Source organism: Lonchura striata, chromosome Z (assembly GCF_050655825.1).
Source record: "Lonchura striata isolate lonStrDom1 chromosome Z, ASM5065582v1, whole genome shotgun sequence".
Lineage (NCBI taxonomy): Eukaryota > Metazoa > Chordata > Aves > Passeriformes > Estrildidae > Lonchura > Lonchura striata.
The window spans coordinates 76,642,330-76,660,240 of record NC_140740.1 but is presented as its reverse complement, the minus strand read 5'-3'; the positions used below and the strand labels follow the sequence as shown (position 1 = coordinate 76,660,240).

At 36.7% G+C, this 17,911-nt stretch overlaps 1 protein-coding gene across 8 annotated transcripts in view; it reads left to right on the top strand.

The window, feature by feature from the left end:
* FANCC (FA complementation group C) overlaps positions 1–17,911 on the top strand; it is a 70,295-nt gene that overhangs the window by 35,761 nt on the left and 16,623 nt on the right. For all 8 annotated transcript variants that reach the window (XM_021531148.3, XM_085568121.1, XM_031507467.3 and 5 more), the window contains 5 exons: positions 5,728–5,847; positions 6,630–6,694; positions 8,623–8,787; positions 9,737–9,893; positions 17,347–17,399. In XM_021531148.3, the coding sequence (XP_021386823.2) occupies positions 5,728–5,847; positions 6,630–6,694; positions 8,623–8,787; positions 9,737–9,893; positions 17,347–17,399 (560 nt within the window). The remainder of the gene's footprint in view (positions 1–5,727; positions 5,848–6,629; positions 6,695–8,622; positions 8,788–9,736; positions 9,894–17,346; positions 17,400–17,911) is intronic.

Genomic DNA, 17,911 nt, shown 5'->3' with positions numbered 1-17,911 from the left:
GTCAAACACTGTATCCATCTCTATCTCTGAGCTTAGGTGCTTGAGGCCTTGGGAGCTCTCTGTGCTTGCATTTCACCACACCTTGTATTCTTTTATGTGGAAATAAGATGAATTGTATTATGTCAGTATCCCAGTCCTAGAATCGATTTCATAAACAGTTGGTGAAATGGTCTTTAAACGAATGTACTGCTTTTTTATTTACAGACTTAGCCACTATGATTCTTTAGAACTGGCTGCTCACTTCATCATAAGAAGGTTTTAAAAGTACCAACTCTGTTTGTATTTTATTGTAAATTATTCAATCTAGGGAATATGGGACACAATAAAACTAACAGGTCTTTAGGCAGGAATTTAAAGAAAACATTACTAAAAATACTTGCAGTAATTTGAGCTGCTGAAAGCTAGGAAACAAAAAATAAGTAATTATATCTTGATTACTATGGGCAATTTTTATTACAAGATGGCAGGCATAAAACTAGTAGTAGCATAAAGCTAATAGTATTTGTGTAGCAACTGTCCTGGAATTTATGACACAGTTTCAAAGACATTCCAGGGGAGGCAGAAAGAGCAGTTTATTTCTGGAAACTTCTCAACACACTCATTCAAAAATATTTATGGTTCTGAATGTCCTCAGAAGCAGATGTGAAAATCAATAGCTACAATGTATTTTGAACAGTGGAGATGGATGGTTTCACTGAGATAAGCCATTCAAACCTGAGTCTAATTAAGACTTCCCAGTGATGATACTGAGCTCTTTTTTGCCATCTTGGATGAGTCTATCAAAGCAACAGAAGAGTAGGATGAAACGGAATAATCTATAATGTATTCTAAATAAATACTTCTTTTAAGTGTATTCTGCTTGAAAAGACCAAGTGCAGTTATTTTTTAAGAAAAAACATTAATGACATTTTGCAGAAAATTATGGTCTGTGTAAATCTGTTGGAGTAAGTAAGGCATGGATACCCAAGTGGAAATTCTGAAATCTGGTCAAGTACCAGGCTGATCTTTCTATCTGCTTCAATGGGAACCAGATTTTCTCAGCTCTACTAAAAGAAAGCAGGTATAATATGAAAAACCACATCTTATTCAGAGGAAGCTTTAGATGTAAGTGCTATTTCTTATCTGCATGTAATAACACTTTGGAATGAGAATTTGTTGTATGTCAATGTCTTAGGAGTCTGTACATCAGTGTTGCTCTTAGGCATTTCCTCTACAGCCAGATAGTCCGTGGCTTTTAACACAAGTCTAAAAGACAAGAAGTCAAATTCTATTTCCAATCTGGCTTAAAAAGTAATTCAAAAGTATATAATCGATTACATTACAGATAAATCAGACAATATGATTTCCAGTCATAATTTAAAAATACAAAAACTACTACATAATAGGGTTTTTCTTTAAATGTAGGATTGTAACAGCCCATCTTTATAATCTCTTTTTCTTTTGTTTTCTTTGTCTTGATATCCCAGCTCTGGACCATCCACAGTACAAGGACTACTGTGAGGTGTAAGAACTGTAGATTTGTTTTCTTCCCTTGCTTTGTCTCAGCAAATATCCTATCCCATATGCCATACTGAATTTTGTTGTGGGAGTGGGGAGATAGGGGAGGTATGCTGTAGTATCTTGTATATATGAAGCAGTGTGCTTACACTGATAAAGGAAGTTTAGGAGTTTATGTCTTTGTGGTAATGCTCATAGGACAGTCTGCCTGTTAAAGGTATTAGAAATCTCCCTGCAGCAGTGGATTTTGAATTATCTGCAGTATTACTCAGTATAAATTTCATCAGTACAACAAAGAGACTTGCAGTGCTGCTCAAAGAAGTTAGTCATTGCGAGGGCTGTATAAAAATTCATAAATTCAGTTTCAGGTTGAATGGGATTTTGAATAGGATGCCTTTAATCCTAGACCAGGGAGATGGATTTCTTCTCTTGCAATTACAGCCAAGGTGGTTTCCTTCTTACTTAGTGGTGAGAGAAGTCAAGAAAAAAGTTGCTTTGGATATTGCAGTGTGCCTACTGCTGTTCATTTTCCAGAATCAACTATCTTCATTCTTGAAATGCAAAAATAAAAGACACCTTGTTATTTTTTCACTTTTCTGGCTTGTAGAATGGCATATTAGTGGATTAGACAGTGAATGGTGATTGATTCACTTCCAGGAATAACTGATGATTATGCAGATCACCACTTCTTAATTTTGCTGGGGTAGTGTAGGATCCATGGCTGACACCGTCAGTACAGAGCTGCATTTAGTACTGACAATTTTCTCATCATGTACTTGAATACCTAGTAGGTATTGATCTTGAAATGATTCTTTAAAAGTCATCAGTATCAAATAACTGTTCGATACTCTGGCTCTGTAACATGTCATATTTTTTCATTTTCCAAAATGCCTGGGGAAATCATAATGTAATACTGGAACCAGTTACAAGGTTTGAGTATTTGTGTTGCTTCCTATATATGTGAGAAAATCTGAAATCTCTTCTATTCCTATATAGTACTTTCTGAAAGAGTTAATTTCAAATATTCCCAAGCCCTTCTGTGCAGGGCTGATCTCAATCTTTGATAATCGATATTGGAGATTGCCCCGGTCAAGGTGCTGGACTTTTCACTTGGCCTTCATGAAGTCTGTGAACTTCATGAAGTTCACACTGGCGCTCCTGTCCTTCCTCTGGGTGGCAGCCCTTCCCACAGGGAATCAACTGCACCACATGCCTTGGCGTCATCTGCACACTTGGTGCCATTTGCTAGTGCTGTCAAGTGCTTGCTGGGGGTGCACTTGATCCTACCTGTCCCACTCAATCCCATCCCATTGATGAAGACGTTAAATACTCCTTATCCTAACAACTCATTTGTCAAGTATGAGTGAAGTATCAGTACTAATTTTTCTTCCCAACAGCTCTCTGTTAATATAGAAATTAAAAAGTAAAATGATATCTATATAAAAATATATATATAAATTATGAGTAAAAGAATTATCACTTTCAACCATAATTATATAAAAAATAAATAAGCTACTTTTTCTAGAGACAAGGAGAACTTTATGTGTTCTAGAAGAGTAAGAAAGCTTTTAAAATAAAAAAGACAAATGCTTTAATTTACTGTTAACTAATACTTTTGTTGGACGTAGGGATGTCTCAGGATTTCCAATGCAACAATGTCAGTAAAATGAAATACATAAGACATAGAGCTGAATTGTAAATGTTTTCCATCTTTAATACCTATTTGTCTTATATAATAAACTAACTTAATAGCTCCTTTCATCTTGAGTACAGTGCCTGTGTTTCCCTTGCCCCCTTCTGGCTGTTCAGAAATTTTGTACATTTCAAGAAAAAAAAAAAATGCAAATTCCTTGCACAGATCTAGTAAATTGAAAACGAAACAACAAAAGACCCCAAGTAAGTAAATAAGGAAGAAAAACCCTAAAACAATACCAAACTGAAAACCAATGCAGGGAAGTGCTGCAAGACATATGCAGACTCTGATGATGTATAGTCATTTTGCCTTCTCTTTTCTTCTGCTGCTTGGTTAACACTGTCTGTTACATAAGGGTAGGGGGCAAAGTAATTTCAAAAGTACTGTTCAGAAAGAGAGTGTTCAATTTATTTTACCCTTAGGAAAATTCTGGTTACAGAAAGGGTCACTAGATAATAAATTTTGTAGTGTTACAGGTGAATATGTGGGGTTTTTAGCCACTCCCTCATTTAGCTGTCATTTGCTACCACATTAGCCTGTCAAATCCTTTTCAGACATTTTTATGTTTATTGTTACGTTATGGTCAAGCTTTTTGTAAGTCTTTCACTAATCAGTCCAACAGCCTTTGTACTTTTCAAGCTGCTTCCTTACCTATAGCAAAAGTGGCCCAGGTTTGCTGTTGTAACGCCTCCTTTATTTTGTTTTTGACTTGCATTTTAGACCCATATCATATTCTACTTGGCAAACTATCCTGTTTTATGGATACCCTTGATAGTGTTCTGAAAAGAAAATTTAACTATTAATAGTTGCAAAAAAAAAAAAAGTTTATTATTTTTTAGTATTAAATTGGTTAAGGCCTGTTGGGAGATTGTACAGTTTAATAGATTTTAGCTTTCTTTTTTGACACATTTAGAGGCTTGTACATTTAAAAAATCTGCTCTTTTCGGCCTTTTTCTTAAGAATGCAAACACTAAACGTAAGTTACTACTTAGAAATTGTTTTGCCACAGCAGTTTTCCTTGTCTTTGGTTTGTGAGAATTCTCTGGATGGCAGTAGAACAGCAGTTGCTCCAGTTGAAGGCTATCTAGGAAAAAGGTTGTACAATGAAGGAAATGGATATTTAGGCATTTAACATAACTCTTCAAGGTAGTAAAAGAATCCTGAAGTACAATAAATAAGGTATTCCAAATTCTTGTTACTTATTTTGATAACAATGAATTTTCTTAGACCTCTCGTGTTCTTCTGCTGATTCTTCTCTCTCACATTAATCAAACATGGATTGAACATGTCTAATTCCAGGACTTCTGAAGCAATTGCTTAGGGATGTTCAACAAAAGCATGTATAAATACTTGACTTTCTGAAAGGAGAAAATAAGTTAATGAAATTTAATTTTTTTTTTTTGGTCTCAAAAATCTTTCATCAGTTTTTTTATTAATAAGAATGCACAGAATGAAGCAGCTTAAAGCCATGGAGTCACAGAGGTTTCATCTGAACTTTCCTTTAATCATACATTTTTTAAATGAAGGCCTTTTAAAGTGTATAGTAATCCTGACCCTCCCTTACAAAGAATTTTATATACTTAGTGCCATATAAAGTTTATACTTTAGGTGTCAGTGATACATAAAGTTCTGAAATGAATCCTGGAATGGGAATGTAACTGTTGTTATGTCAGCATGTAGCAGTCAAGAGCAGGAAGAAATGAAAGCTGTAAAAAATGCAGAGCAGATAGTTGAATGATCAACATAGAACGATCTCAGCTCAGTTGTGACAACTGGATACAAAAACTTGCTCAAGATTTTGCACTTTTGGTTTTCATAATGAGTTTGATAGGAAAGGTGCTGGGGTGTAGGATCTGTCCAAATGGCAGCAGAGCTGTAGTATAGTGCTGAAGAGCTAGGATAACATGAGTACTGTGCTCAGAGTCCCCTGTGCAGGCCTGCAGAACCAGTATACCAAATCTGTTAATCTGATTTAGAATCTATAATCAAAGGATTGCTTAGATTATTATATGATGTATTCAAAAGGCTTTAGTGAAATGTAAAGCATTTTGTAGTGAAATTAATAGAGAAGTAAATATCAAGATAAGATTTTTATCATTATCTTATCAAAATAATGAGGAAATTAAGCAAATTACAATATGAGACCAGACCCTGAATCCCAGAGCATCTTGAAAAAATGGTATGGAAAAGTAGATGTTAGTTTCACATTTTCTCTTCTTGATCATGGTACTGATCAAGACTAGAGCTGATTGAAATGGCTCTCAGAGAACTGAAACCTAGCTAAGGTCTGTGAGTGGTCTCCACTGCAATTGGACAGCTGCTGAAGTCCTGTGGTGTGTGTGAATCCACGTTTGATTGCAGCAGCTGCAGCATTTTCCTTATGGTCGGTGGGGGTTGTCTGCTGTTCTGTATCAATGGTGTAAAATGCCCACAGCTGATCCAAAGGCCTTATCCTAGAGAGTTCAATAGCTGTCCTATCCCTTGTGTAACAGCTTGTGTTAGCCTGGAACTTTAGTGCCATTCTGTTGATTTTTCAGAGTTTGCTGTGCCATCTCCTTTCTTCTTCTAAGTGGGAAAGTAATGAAGCAGAAACCAGTGCATTCATATCAGCTCTGGGCTACACATCAGCAGATTATTATTGTCACTTGGTTAAAAATGTAAGTATTTTGTGTAACTGAGATTTTGACAATAATAAATCACCAGTTTATAAGCACATACATGGAGCTGTCATTGTGATAAGGAACATGAACTGAACTTTGTTTATCTTTTCTTACCTCAGTTACTTTTACAACCTTTTAAGGGAAAAAATGAAGTGGAAGATCTCTGGACAAATGAGAATTTTTTATTAGATTACATTGTAACAGATATTAATAAAAAAAAAATCCCATTCCTGTTGTGCTAAAACAAAAGAAAAACCCTATTCTATCATTATTTTTCCCCATTAAGTTAAAATTCTATTTATTATTTTATGTATTATAATTTCTGAATGTTTTTTTACTGTATTTGCTGCGTTTAAAATGGGAGTTGAGCCATAAATGTTAGCTAAAGTCACTTTAATATTTAAGTTATATAAAAATAGTATGAATAATATTTCGTTATATATTGATTTGAATTAGACAAAGCATGTAAAATTATTAGTAATTCTTTTCTTAAAGTTATGCCTTAACTCTTGGGGAAGGAGAGCTAAGATGAATATCTCCTTCGTTTTAAAATGTATAAAGTATATAATGTGTAAAATCATATTTTGCAGTACAGTTTGTTTAGTGATTTGGAGAGCTGTAATTTGACATCAATAGCTAAAAAATCAAAATAGATGAACAGAGGAAGTTATTAACCTTTACAGTACATCCTTTACAGTCACACAGAGAACCATGCAACTAATGTCTGCTTATTGTCAGTAAATGTAATGTATTTTATTTACCTCTATTTTATTTAACAGATGGTTGTTTCATTAGTAAGAGAACTCAGAGAAAACCAGTTCAATGGGCTTAACATTCAGGAGAGGTAGGTGTTATCTAAACATAAGTTTGATATGTTTTGGTTTGGGTCATTACAGTTCAGTGAGGATCATTTTACAGTCATGGGCAACTTAGGCTTCTGTTGAAAAGTTTTGGATACATTTGGTGTTAGATATTTAAGGTGTGGACAAGCTTGGTAAGTTTGGCTTCACATAAGAGTTTGTACTTAACCTTGGAGTAGTAGAGTGGTTGGAAGGGAACCTTCAAAGATCATTTGCCTGGTGGTGCTGTTGTCACTCTTTGTCACATAATCCTGTTACTGTCTGATTTGTGCCTTTCTTGGCTTCACTTGGATATTATCCTCCCCTTCCTCTTTGCACCTACATATTTGATAAGGAAGATTAAGTGAGCTAAATTTGTTTAAAACTTTGAACTTAAGTTGATTTTTTAGGGTGGGCATTATTATAGGGGTGTTTATTCAAATTCCAGTGACAAAAGTAATTTGCGTTTGGAGGTGTACATTTTCTCCTTTCTCCACTTAGAGATATTTTAAAAATTCAGATGATAATATTGTTGCAAATTAATTGTACACAATGGAGTAGATTGTGCACTATTTTCCAAGAACATATTTTGAAGATTATGTAGAAAAAAAATACCTTTACAGAGTTTTTCTTCTGAAGTTAAGTAATAGTAAATTCATCTGCTAAATTTTGCTAATCCTGGATAAGGAACTAGAAACATAATTTTGTAAAGGGAGCAGGTTTAGAGTTTCAGGTCTGTGTATCCTGGAAAATACTGCTGCATGATAAGATCATCCCAAGAATCACCATTCTTACAAAAACACTTGTAACAAAAATGCATTTTGAAGTATTTCAGTATAAGAAAGCTTAAACAAATATTTAATTGGGTAGTTACACAGAAATGTGCATTTTTGAAAATGTGTCATGTTTTATTTCTCTCTCTGTTTAAATGGTGATGGTTAGTACCTCGTGTCCATACTGCTGAGCAGCCTTCTTAATTCGCATCTCAGGTATTCAGGGGTAGTATTGGTGACTCCTCAAAGAAAATATTTTTTTAAATTCTTTCAGAGAATGCACTTCTTTTAGTGAATCAGGAGAAATTTGCAAGAACTCAGGGAAGTCTTTTACAAACAATATAGGACAATATTTTACTTTGATAGAATTCAGTGTTTCATAGTTTTTTGTCTTTATAATGTCTTCCTGTCAATGCTACAGTTTCATGTGCTAGAAACAATATATATTCTCTGGGAAAGTTTTTATTTCTTTTTGCAGTCTAGTCTCTGCCATTTTAATTTTCTTTAAATTCCAAAGTTTCTGTATCTACTCTGTAATTTTCTTTATGTTCCAGATTCTTGGAATGTCTTTAACCGATTCCAAACATGTAGTTTTAGTGAGAAGATCCAGCAAGTGGTTTGTGCATTGAGATCCAAAGGGGCTACACATTTCATGAGCTATAGATCTGTAAGACAAAAATTTTCCAGTTGAGCACTTGAAGACAGCAAGATTCACAATTTGCTTCTATTAAGAGGAAAGAGAGATTAAAAAAGCAAAAGGAGGCCTGAGAAGGAGCTAGGTTGTCTCTTCTGGGGCTCCAGGAAACTTGCCTGGGAGCTGTGAATTTCTGGTCTTCCTTCACTGACCCTGGGAAAGACAGAGAAGTGTCTATTAGGAAGGATGTGTTGATGGAGCCAACACAACTGGGTTTAATTCAGAATTGTGTTGATATCCCTCACATGGTTTGCTTTGAGCCAAAATTTTATCTGACTTCTTAACATTCTGCACACAATAAGGAATGATATGTCAACAGTCATTCTAGTAAATAATTTTTCAGCAACTAGGCATGCATGTCTTGCATTTAATATTCTGTAATTAATTAATGCCCTTTTTTTTTTGCCTAACAGTTTAGAAATTATGACTTTTCTGAAATACAAACTGTGTTTATTCTTTCCCTCAGCATTTCAGCCAGTCGTGTGAATGCTGTTTCCATTTTCTGTGTGCCTCTCATTACTTTGCCTGATCTAGCTCCATTGCTGGAAACTCTCCTTCTTTACCATGGAGGGTCATCAAAAGAAATTCTCAGTTCAGAGTTTCTAGAGTCTGTGAACGAGGCCTTTTTAAAGTAAGTAGCAGGGTTTATATTATTGTTCTGCTTTTCATAAAGACTATAAATTCAATTCAATGTCCTTTTTCTAGGTTTGTATGCTGAATGCACTGTACCCCTTTCTAGTAAAATATTTTCTTTGCAGATAAATAGCAGAGCTGAGGATCTGGGCCAGAGCAGAATTTCACATTGCTGTAATGCACAAACTGTGGCATAACAGCTGTAAATATTCTGTGACATTGTCTCCTAAAAAGGAGGTTAAAACCTTCCTAGATTTTAGAAATTTTATGGAAGTTGTGATAATTTTTCATAGAAGTATCATTTATGTTTCATATAAGTGTATTACCATTCCTAACTTGATATTTTGGGAGTGATTTTAATTTTTCTGTGGGTAAGATAGATCCTTATGTTTGATGTTTTCAAAGTTCTTTGGTTTTTTTTTTTTTTTTTTGTTTGTTTGGGTTTTTTTTGTGGCTTTTTTTTCATGGGTTTGTTGTTGTTGTTGTTAATGTTGGTTTTGAGTTTCTTCCTTATTTCTCTGCAAAGATAGGTAATTCTTTGGTTGTACAGCAGAAATATTATGTAGGACCTTCCTGTTGATCTGTCAGTAGCTGTCTGAAGGAGCTAATCCAGATTTGAGAAGGCGCAAGGTCCTGGGACAGGACCTTTCTCGAGAGAGGAAGGGAACTTCAGACTTAAACCTTCTGCTTCCATTTGATGGGATCCAACATGACCAAATTTCTAGGTTTTAAACACATGTGGTAAAGTTGCATTTGTAAATGATGGTTATTTCCTGTCATTCTCTGCTGTTATGATTTGCTGTTGAGCAGGTTCCTGTAAACAAGATCTCTCTCTTCAGTTTGATCTTTGTGTCTCATTTTTCCCCAATATGTTTTAAAAAAATGTACATTTTTTTTGTCTTCCTTTTAGTTTCTCAGGTCAAACAGTATTTTCCTCTCTAAACCAGGAAGAAGATCTCCCTTCCTGAATCGGTTGTCTTCAGCCTTTGGCTTCGTCACTTGCCAAGCCTTGAAAAAGCTACCTTGCATCTTTTAGACCAGGTGCTTTCCATTCAGTTGAATTCACTGGAAGAAGTGGCTTGTGTCATAAAAGACTCATTGCTGGTATGTGCAACATGTAGTACATTTGATATTGCTCTTTGTCACTCTTTGTCATCAGGATGTCACTTCTGATTCTTCAGGAGTGGCAGTTTTCAAATACGTCAGCATAGAGACATACCATCAGCATAAATGGCGATTATGGGATGTATGACTTGTTAATGCAAGCCAAATCTTGAGTCTTAAAAACATCACATTTCTTTTAGTTTTTACACTGAATTGGTAAAAGAGAAGAAAGATTTCATGCAGTGATGAAGAATGGGTAAAGAAACAAGGATCCCAGTGATGAGGGTGCTGAGTACCTTTCTCTTTCTTAAAAAATTATTAAGTTTGGCCAGGAAGGATTTGAACCTATTTTACTTCAATCTCTGTGCCCTTTGTCCAGCAGTCTGAACAATTGAAATTCCTTGTTATGAAATGGTTAGTTACTTGGTTTGTTTGCTAACCTGAACAAAATTCTTAATGCAAAACATTTGCTAAACTGTGATTAAAAATTGTTTTCAATTGCTTTCTAATGCAGAGCACCAAAAATCTTCCTATGAGAAAACCTGGCACAGTATTTTTTCCAAAATAATGAGCCAGTTTTCAGTGCTAAATGTAAATTTAATTGTTAATTGCAGTGTGAAAGCATGTGTGCTATGCACTCAAATTACATGTTTCGTAAAATGACTGAACTAACAAATGGCATATGGTATTTTATTCTCAGCCTATAAAACTGCTTATGGAGTACATATTCTGGTCAGGAAAAGAATGCTATCTTTGAATATTCTTCCTTTTTAACTGAATCTGCAAATGTCTTATTTTAGGGATCCGTTATGATACTTGCAAATCTCATAAATGTCTTGGTGTTAGCAGTTCTTCATATGCCATCTGGGGATTTAGCTATTACAGCAAACAAGGCTATATACGAGGTCTATGCCTAGCAGATAGTTACTACATACAATTTACAATATATCTGATATATATTGTAAATTGTATATAGTATCTCTTACTACAGCATGTACAAGCTGAGGGGAAAAAATATATCTAAATCTAGGTTATAAATACATAAAAATGTCAAATACTAGTCTCAAGTGTTGGTTTTTGTTATTTATTAAAAGTGTTCATCCTTCAGTTTCCTTCACATACTGATCTCTGGAAAGAATGGAACATTACTGTGCTAGCACACTTAGGTTGTCTTTACTTGCCTTTGCTCCAAAGACTTTGTGCTTTTGAAATAAGGTATTCACAAGACCAGTGCAGCAGCTTTGAAAGCTTGTTTAGAGAGGACATCCTGTGGACAAAGAATGGAATGAATGGAGCTGTAAAGAAGAGAGCTGCAGGCAGCTGGATTTATAGGCATTGATAAGAGGAAGGGTGCATATATGGGAGATGGCATAATGGGTAAAAACAGGATGAGAACTTTAGAGAGGCAGTATAGAAGGAAAATAATATGATCTGGAAATAGTGGTCTAGGTGCATAATGATATTTTGTACAAAATGTACATAGCACTGTGAAGGTACTTGTATGACATTAAATTAGTCAGCACTTTGAATTCAACAGTATATTAATTTAGCCTGCCTAAAGAATATTTAAATATTTATTTAGGAATGTGGATGTTTTGGCAGTTAGAGTATGGTGTTTTAGGCTGTAAGCTCTGTTTACCTTATGGATATGGTAATAGTAGAATCATGAGACAAAACTAAATTTCTGCTTTCCTACTTGGAATAAAACCTTTGGAGGACAAATAGTCAGAAATATGATAGTGGTTTGATTATAGTACATTATAAGAAGAAATGTACATTAGAGTACATTTCAATAAGCTCTTTTATAATTGCATTATCAGAGTAACCTATCTAAATCAAGTGCCTTGATACAGTAATCATACTGTACATAAACATCACAGAGGTCTAAGGTTCCCAGATAGTTGTAAACTACTGTACATGTATATACTCATATTTTTAAAGCCTGTGTATGTTAGAAGAGATGTGATTGAATTGATGTCATGTATAGTTTCTGTTTGATTCTGAGACAACTTTCCAAAGTAGTTTTTTTGTTTAAAAGGTATGTTGCTAGAAATGTGCAGTAGGTTGAGAGGGCTTAAAATTTGTTGTCTTCTACTTCATAAACCATCTGTTCTTGCTGCATTTTGTTTTCCACCTTGTCAGCATGGAATCATTAGGAAAAGAGCTCAGAGATCATAAAGTCCAATCTTTGACCGAAAACCACCATGTCAACTAAATAATGACTCTTAAGTGCTCTATCCATTTGTTTTTGGAACATTTCTGGGGATAGTGAATCCAACACCTCCCTGGGCAGCGTCTTCCAATGTTTAATCATCCTTTCACTGACAAAATTCTTCCTGATGTACACACAGGTTGACACAGTCCTCTTGTCCTGTCACTGGCTGCTTGAGAGAAGGGGCTGATCCTCACCTGTCTGCACCCTTTTCTCAGGCAGTTGTAGAGTGATAAGGTCTCCCCTGAGCCTCCTTTTCTTCAGGCTAAACACCCCCAGCTCCCTCAGCTGCTCTTCACAGGACACTCCAGACCCTTCACCAGCTCTGTTACCCTTCTGTGGACTTGCTCCAGACCCTCAATGTCCTTGCAATGAGGTGCTTTGCTGAAGTCCATGTAGACATTATGCACAAATTTTCTCTCATCCAATAGGCAGGTTATCTGGTCATGAAAGGCAATAAGGTTGGTCAGGCAGCCTGTCCCAAGCCCCTGCTGGCTGGGCCTGATCCCCAGGTTGTCTGCTATGTGCAGTGTGATGGCACTCAAGATAGTCTGTTCCATAACCTTCCCTGGCACAGGGTCAGGCTGACAGGCCTGTAATTCCCTGGATCTTCCCTTCCACCATTCTTGTGGATGGATGTCACACTGGCCAACCTTCAGACATCTGAGATCCCAGTTAGCCAGCACTGGTAATAGATTATGGAGAGCAGCTTAATGAGCACTTCTGCCAGCTCCTTCAGTACCCTTGGGTGGGTCCCATCTGACTCCACAAACTTGTGTTTGTCTGTGTGTCACAGCAGGTCACTCACAACTTCCTCCTGGATTGCAGGGGGTCTGTTCTGCTCCCCATCCCTGTCTACCTGCTCAGGGGGCTGGCTGCCCTGAGCATACCAGAGCTTTCTGTTAAAGGCTGTGGTAAGGAAAGCATTAAGTACCCAGCATTTTCCTTATCCCCAACAGGGACCACTGTTCCCTTCCATGTCTAGTAAAGGATTATCAGTTTCTTGAGGTTGGGATTGAAGGCACTTGAGATGGCAATTCTTGTTCAGACTCAGGTGTTTATTATTTCTTATCTATGTTACAGTCTACTACTTCGAGTTGGGCAGCTTTTTCATTAGCAAGGCACAAAATTACTAACTATATCTTGTTACTAATTATCTCTTGTCTTTTAAAACTAAACTATCCAATAAAGAAAGGTCACCTGGATTATTTTCCCTTTTAACCCAGTAACTGCTCCCCTGAAGCCTGCAATGCAGACCTTTCTGTCCAATCACAAAACATCACGCAAACCCATGAAGAAGAAGGAAGAAGGTAAAGAACAACTTGTCTCCACCCTAAAACCTCCATCTTGCTTCATATTTATTTCTATATTCTAAAATCCCAAACTCTTAAGTTTTCCACCCTGTGATATTACACACATCTAATCAACTACACAGCCATAATCCCAGTGCTATAAATCAATTTTAAAAGCCTGTTCCATGACCTCAGGTCAAATGCAGTATTCTCTTGTGGGTCTGTGTCTTTAAGCACAGAAAGTTTAAAATTCTCTGCATACAGGATTCCAACAAGGATGGAGATTTTTCTTGGCCCTCCTTTTGTAGTTAAATTATTTATAAAAACACTTTCTATAATCTTTCACAGCAGTGGCCAGATTGAGATGTAGTTGAGGTTTTGCCTTTCTGGTTTTCTGTCTGTATGACCTAATGACACCCTGAGTTGTCTGTTCCTTCTTCCAAAGTCCTAAGCTCTTCTTTTTTCCCTGAGTTCCCATGAAAGCTCCCTGCTCAGCTAGGACAGTTGTCTTCTCTGCCAGCTCATCTATTGGCACATGGAGATGGCCTGCTCCTGTGCCTTTAATTTTTTTCTTAAAGCATGTCCTGCCTTCCTGAACCCCTTTGTTTTTAAGAGCAATTTCCTGAAGGACTCTCTGAACCAGTGTCCTGAACAGGCCAAAGTCTGCCCTCTGGAAGTCCAAGGTTGAGGTTCTGTTGATCCCTTCCTTACTTCACCAAGAACAAAGAAACTCCATCATTCCATGGTCAGTGTGCCCAAGGATGGCCTCTGAGCACCACACATCCCACAGCCCTTCTCTGTCTGTGAGCAGCAGCTCTGGCAGGGCAGGTCCTGGCAGGTTCCCTCCCAGCTGTGTCTGGAATTTACCCTCCACACACTGCAGGAGCCTCCTAGCCTGTCTCCTCTCCACTGCTGAGTTTCCAGCAGACATTGGGCAAGTCAAAGTCTCCCACAAGAACAAGGGCTGGTGATCATGAGACACCACTGACAGAATATTTCACTCCATCCTGGCTGGGGGCTCTGGGACAGGCTCCCAGCAGGATCTCTGCCTTGTTGGCCATCCCTCTGCCTGTCACCCACGGGCTCTCAGCCTTGTGCCCACTGTCCCTGAGCTCTGTACAGCCAAAACCCTCCCCAGGGCACAGAGCCAATGAAAGAGGCATTAATGGGGAAGAGGAAGGATAGAGAAAATTACTTCTAATGTTGATAGATTCAGGTACTTTTAAAACTTCTGTAAATATATACTTGTGATTTAAAAAATAAATGTATTCTTTAAAATAAAAACATATTTGGTGTTTCTTATAAGAAAAACACAGTTAGTGTTTCCTGTTTTAAACAGGTAAATGTAACATTCAGAAATACAAATATATAACACTTGAAATACAGCACCATAGTAGTTTCCTAAAGTTAGATGTGCTTAAGTTCTAGAAGTGTCATGTGCAATTGTGGAGTGAGTCCAATTGCATGTGAGTCTGGAAATCAAGAGATACCACCTGAAATCTATATAACCTTGGGCATGTTTACTTCCTGATGTTTATTCTTACTTGTGGTTGTTACAGAGCATTCTATGATGTGAATAAAATGCAGATTATTCTGTCTCTTTTTTTCCACATTAACTAGCTTACTATAGATACAGATGTATTTTTCTTATTCTTTTAATTCAGTTCTGGGTTTGTGTTATAAATAAGTTGTTTCAGATTCTGTTTTCTAATAATACAGATACATAAGTGGTATAGTTCTTTAAGATTTGTGTCTGGAAAACTTATATTTTTTCTATCATAATACCACACATGCAGTTCCAATTCTCTGTGTTTGAATCTTTTTGTTTAGTGTGCCTGTATTGTGCATGCTTTAGAAATGATTGAACAATATACATAGGGTTTGATTTCTGTGAAAAGGATTGAGTAGTTGTAGACAAGATTATTGAAATGTAAAATGCCTTTTTATTTTGAAAATATAAGGAGATAATGCCAACAAGAAGAAGATTTTATGAAAATCCCTCCTGAAAATCATAATCCCTCCTAAATTAAAGAACTGCTGCCTGCTCTTGACTGCTACACAATGGGCATCTTCAAATTGCAGGGCAGACTTTTGCACAATCACAGCATTCTTGCTCTGAATGCTTGCAAATTAATCCCATACAGTCCATTGATCAGAATTAGGTAACAGTGGAGTTTGGGCTTGGGTTTGTTTTTTATTTTTTTCCCCTTTGACTACCAGTGACGAAATTCATATTGATTTCAGTCCCTTAGATAAAATCCTAGGGGCTATTAACTATGATTTCAAGTAGTGAGTACTGTTAGATCGCTGCTGTCTGCCAGGAAGAAGTGGGGAGTTTTTCACTGTATACAGCACATTTATTTTGGACTTGTTCAAAAGAGCTAGGATTCAGTCTTGGTCTGTGAGCTGATGTGCTGGTGGACCTTTCTGGTTTGTATTAAGCAGTGTGTTCAGTTCCTCATCAGAGAAGTGTGCATGCAAAGGTGGGTAGAAAAAAAAAAAAAAAAAGCATCTGAGAGGGGAGGAATTGAGGAATTAGGGAATCGACTGTTCAGCGCACAGGACCAAAAACACACTCTCACTTCCCACTGCTCTCCAGAACCTCAGAATGGCAGGGTCTAGCAGACAGCTCCAGAGATGCAATTAATCTTTCCACAAAGCAAGAAAGGAACCAAACGCGAACGAAAGGGCAGGTCCCAGACCGCGGAGGGGCCGTGGCTGCCGGCAGTGGGATGCTGCGGCTCCTGCCCGCTCCGGGCTGGGCAGCGCCGCCGCTCCGGCTCCGCAGCAGGAGGTGGCGCGCCGAGTACGGGTTTGTTTCCTGGTGCTACCGTGTGAGATCCTAGTGAGCAAACTCCCTCTTCTCCCTGTGTGCAGTAAAAATACATTATTTTAGTTGTTATTACTGCTGTCATAATAATCATTATAATTTATTTTATAAACGTAATTTATCTATAATATTACAGTATTATATTAATTTTCTACTTGTTGCTTTTTAGCACAAGTGCATACAAGTTTTCAGTAGTGCATTGTGCACTTTAAGCTGAATTAATAAATGCCGTTTTATAAATACTGTGCTTCTTAAAGGTTATATAATGCATTTTATTAAATATGCTTTACTCTAGGCTGTTCAAGAACTATATTCTTACTAAATCTTCAGGCACTAACATCAGAAACACTAAGTGAGGATTTGCTTTTCAACTTAAGACTTTAACTTAGTACTTTGGGAAATGCGTAAGTGGGGTTTTTTTCTAGATGTTCTATAAAAGCCCAAGAATATGGAATTAGAAAGTGGTGTGTTTACTGGTGCATGTTTAATATAACAACTTTCTCAAAACAGTCCTTTGTGTGGTAGCATGGTTAAAGGCTTCACTAGTTTAAAATTTGTTTTATGATGCACTGAGACATTTAGCTTGTACTAGCAACACTGAAGTTCACAAAATAAGATAATACTGTAAGAAAATGTCTTGGATGAAAATGCATGCAAAACTATTAAAGTCAAAGGTGATAAAATCAATTTTATTTGTGGAATTTGATTTTGAAGATGTAGCAAGAGTCTCAAAACACATCCTGAGAGGATTGTCTGCAGAGAGGAAAGAAAAGCTTTTTTAAAATCTAGTCCCTGTGTCTAGCCTCTAGGAATTGTATGCAACAACCTGTTCTTTCTGTCTGCTGCTGCCTTTAGTATTTGTAGTGATTGTTGTCATAAACAGTTTGGGATCCCAGATGTTTGCATTTATCAGCTGTTGAGCCTACTTGGTCCTGCTGTGGGCAGTCCTAAGAATTCTAGTCCTGAGAATATGAGGGTTTAGTGAGAGTTGATCTTAGAGTTACAGTTTAATAATGGCCATGTAAGAGCATCCTGGAGTTAAGCTGTAAATTATGCAATGACAGTTGTGTGAGTTGTTCCTTATTAATACCTAATTTTCTTTCATTTGATTATCAACAGCCACAAGCAGCAAGCCATCCTGCTATTTTCAGAATTATAAATGAAATTTTCAAGTAAGTTTTGAAATTACTGTGGGAGGGGCTTTAAATGACCCATTTAAACATTGAGCTTTTCATCAGTAGCAGAAGCAGTATTATAATCTGCAACATATTATACTTTCAGGGTATCTTTTTCTTTACCTGTATGCTTTAAAGTAGTACCTGTATGCTTTCTGTGTAGTACACTGCAAATAATGAAATATATTAAAAATCTTATGAACTTTTAAGTAAAAGTTACATCATAATAATCATTGGTACAGTTGGCTACACTGTTGGCTCATGCCAACATGGAGATAGCATTTAGCAAAAACTTTTGCACTTACCAATGTGGCCTCTTTTGCATTTTGTTTATGTTTTTCAAGATTTATGTTATATATGCTCTTAATGGCCTTCAACTATTGACCCACCTATTTATAGTGAGTTTGGTTTTGAATGCACTGAAATTATTTTGAAGCAACTAATATATTGGTTAGCATGTAGGGGCTTCAGATCATTTATACTCAGTTTTCACTGGTTTTTCTTTTCAC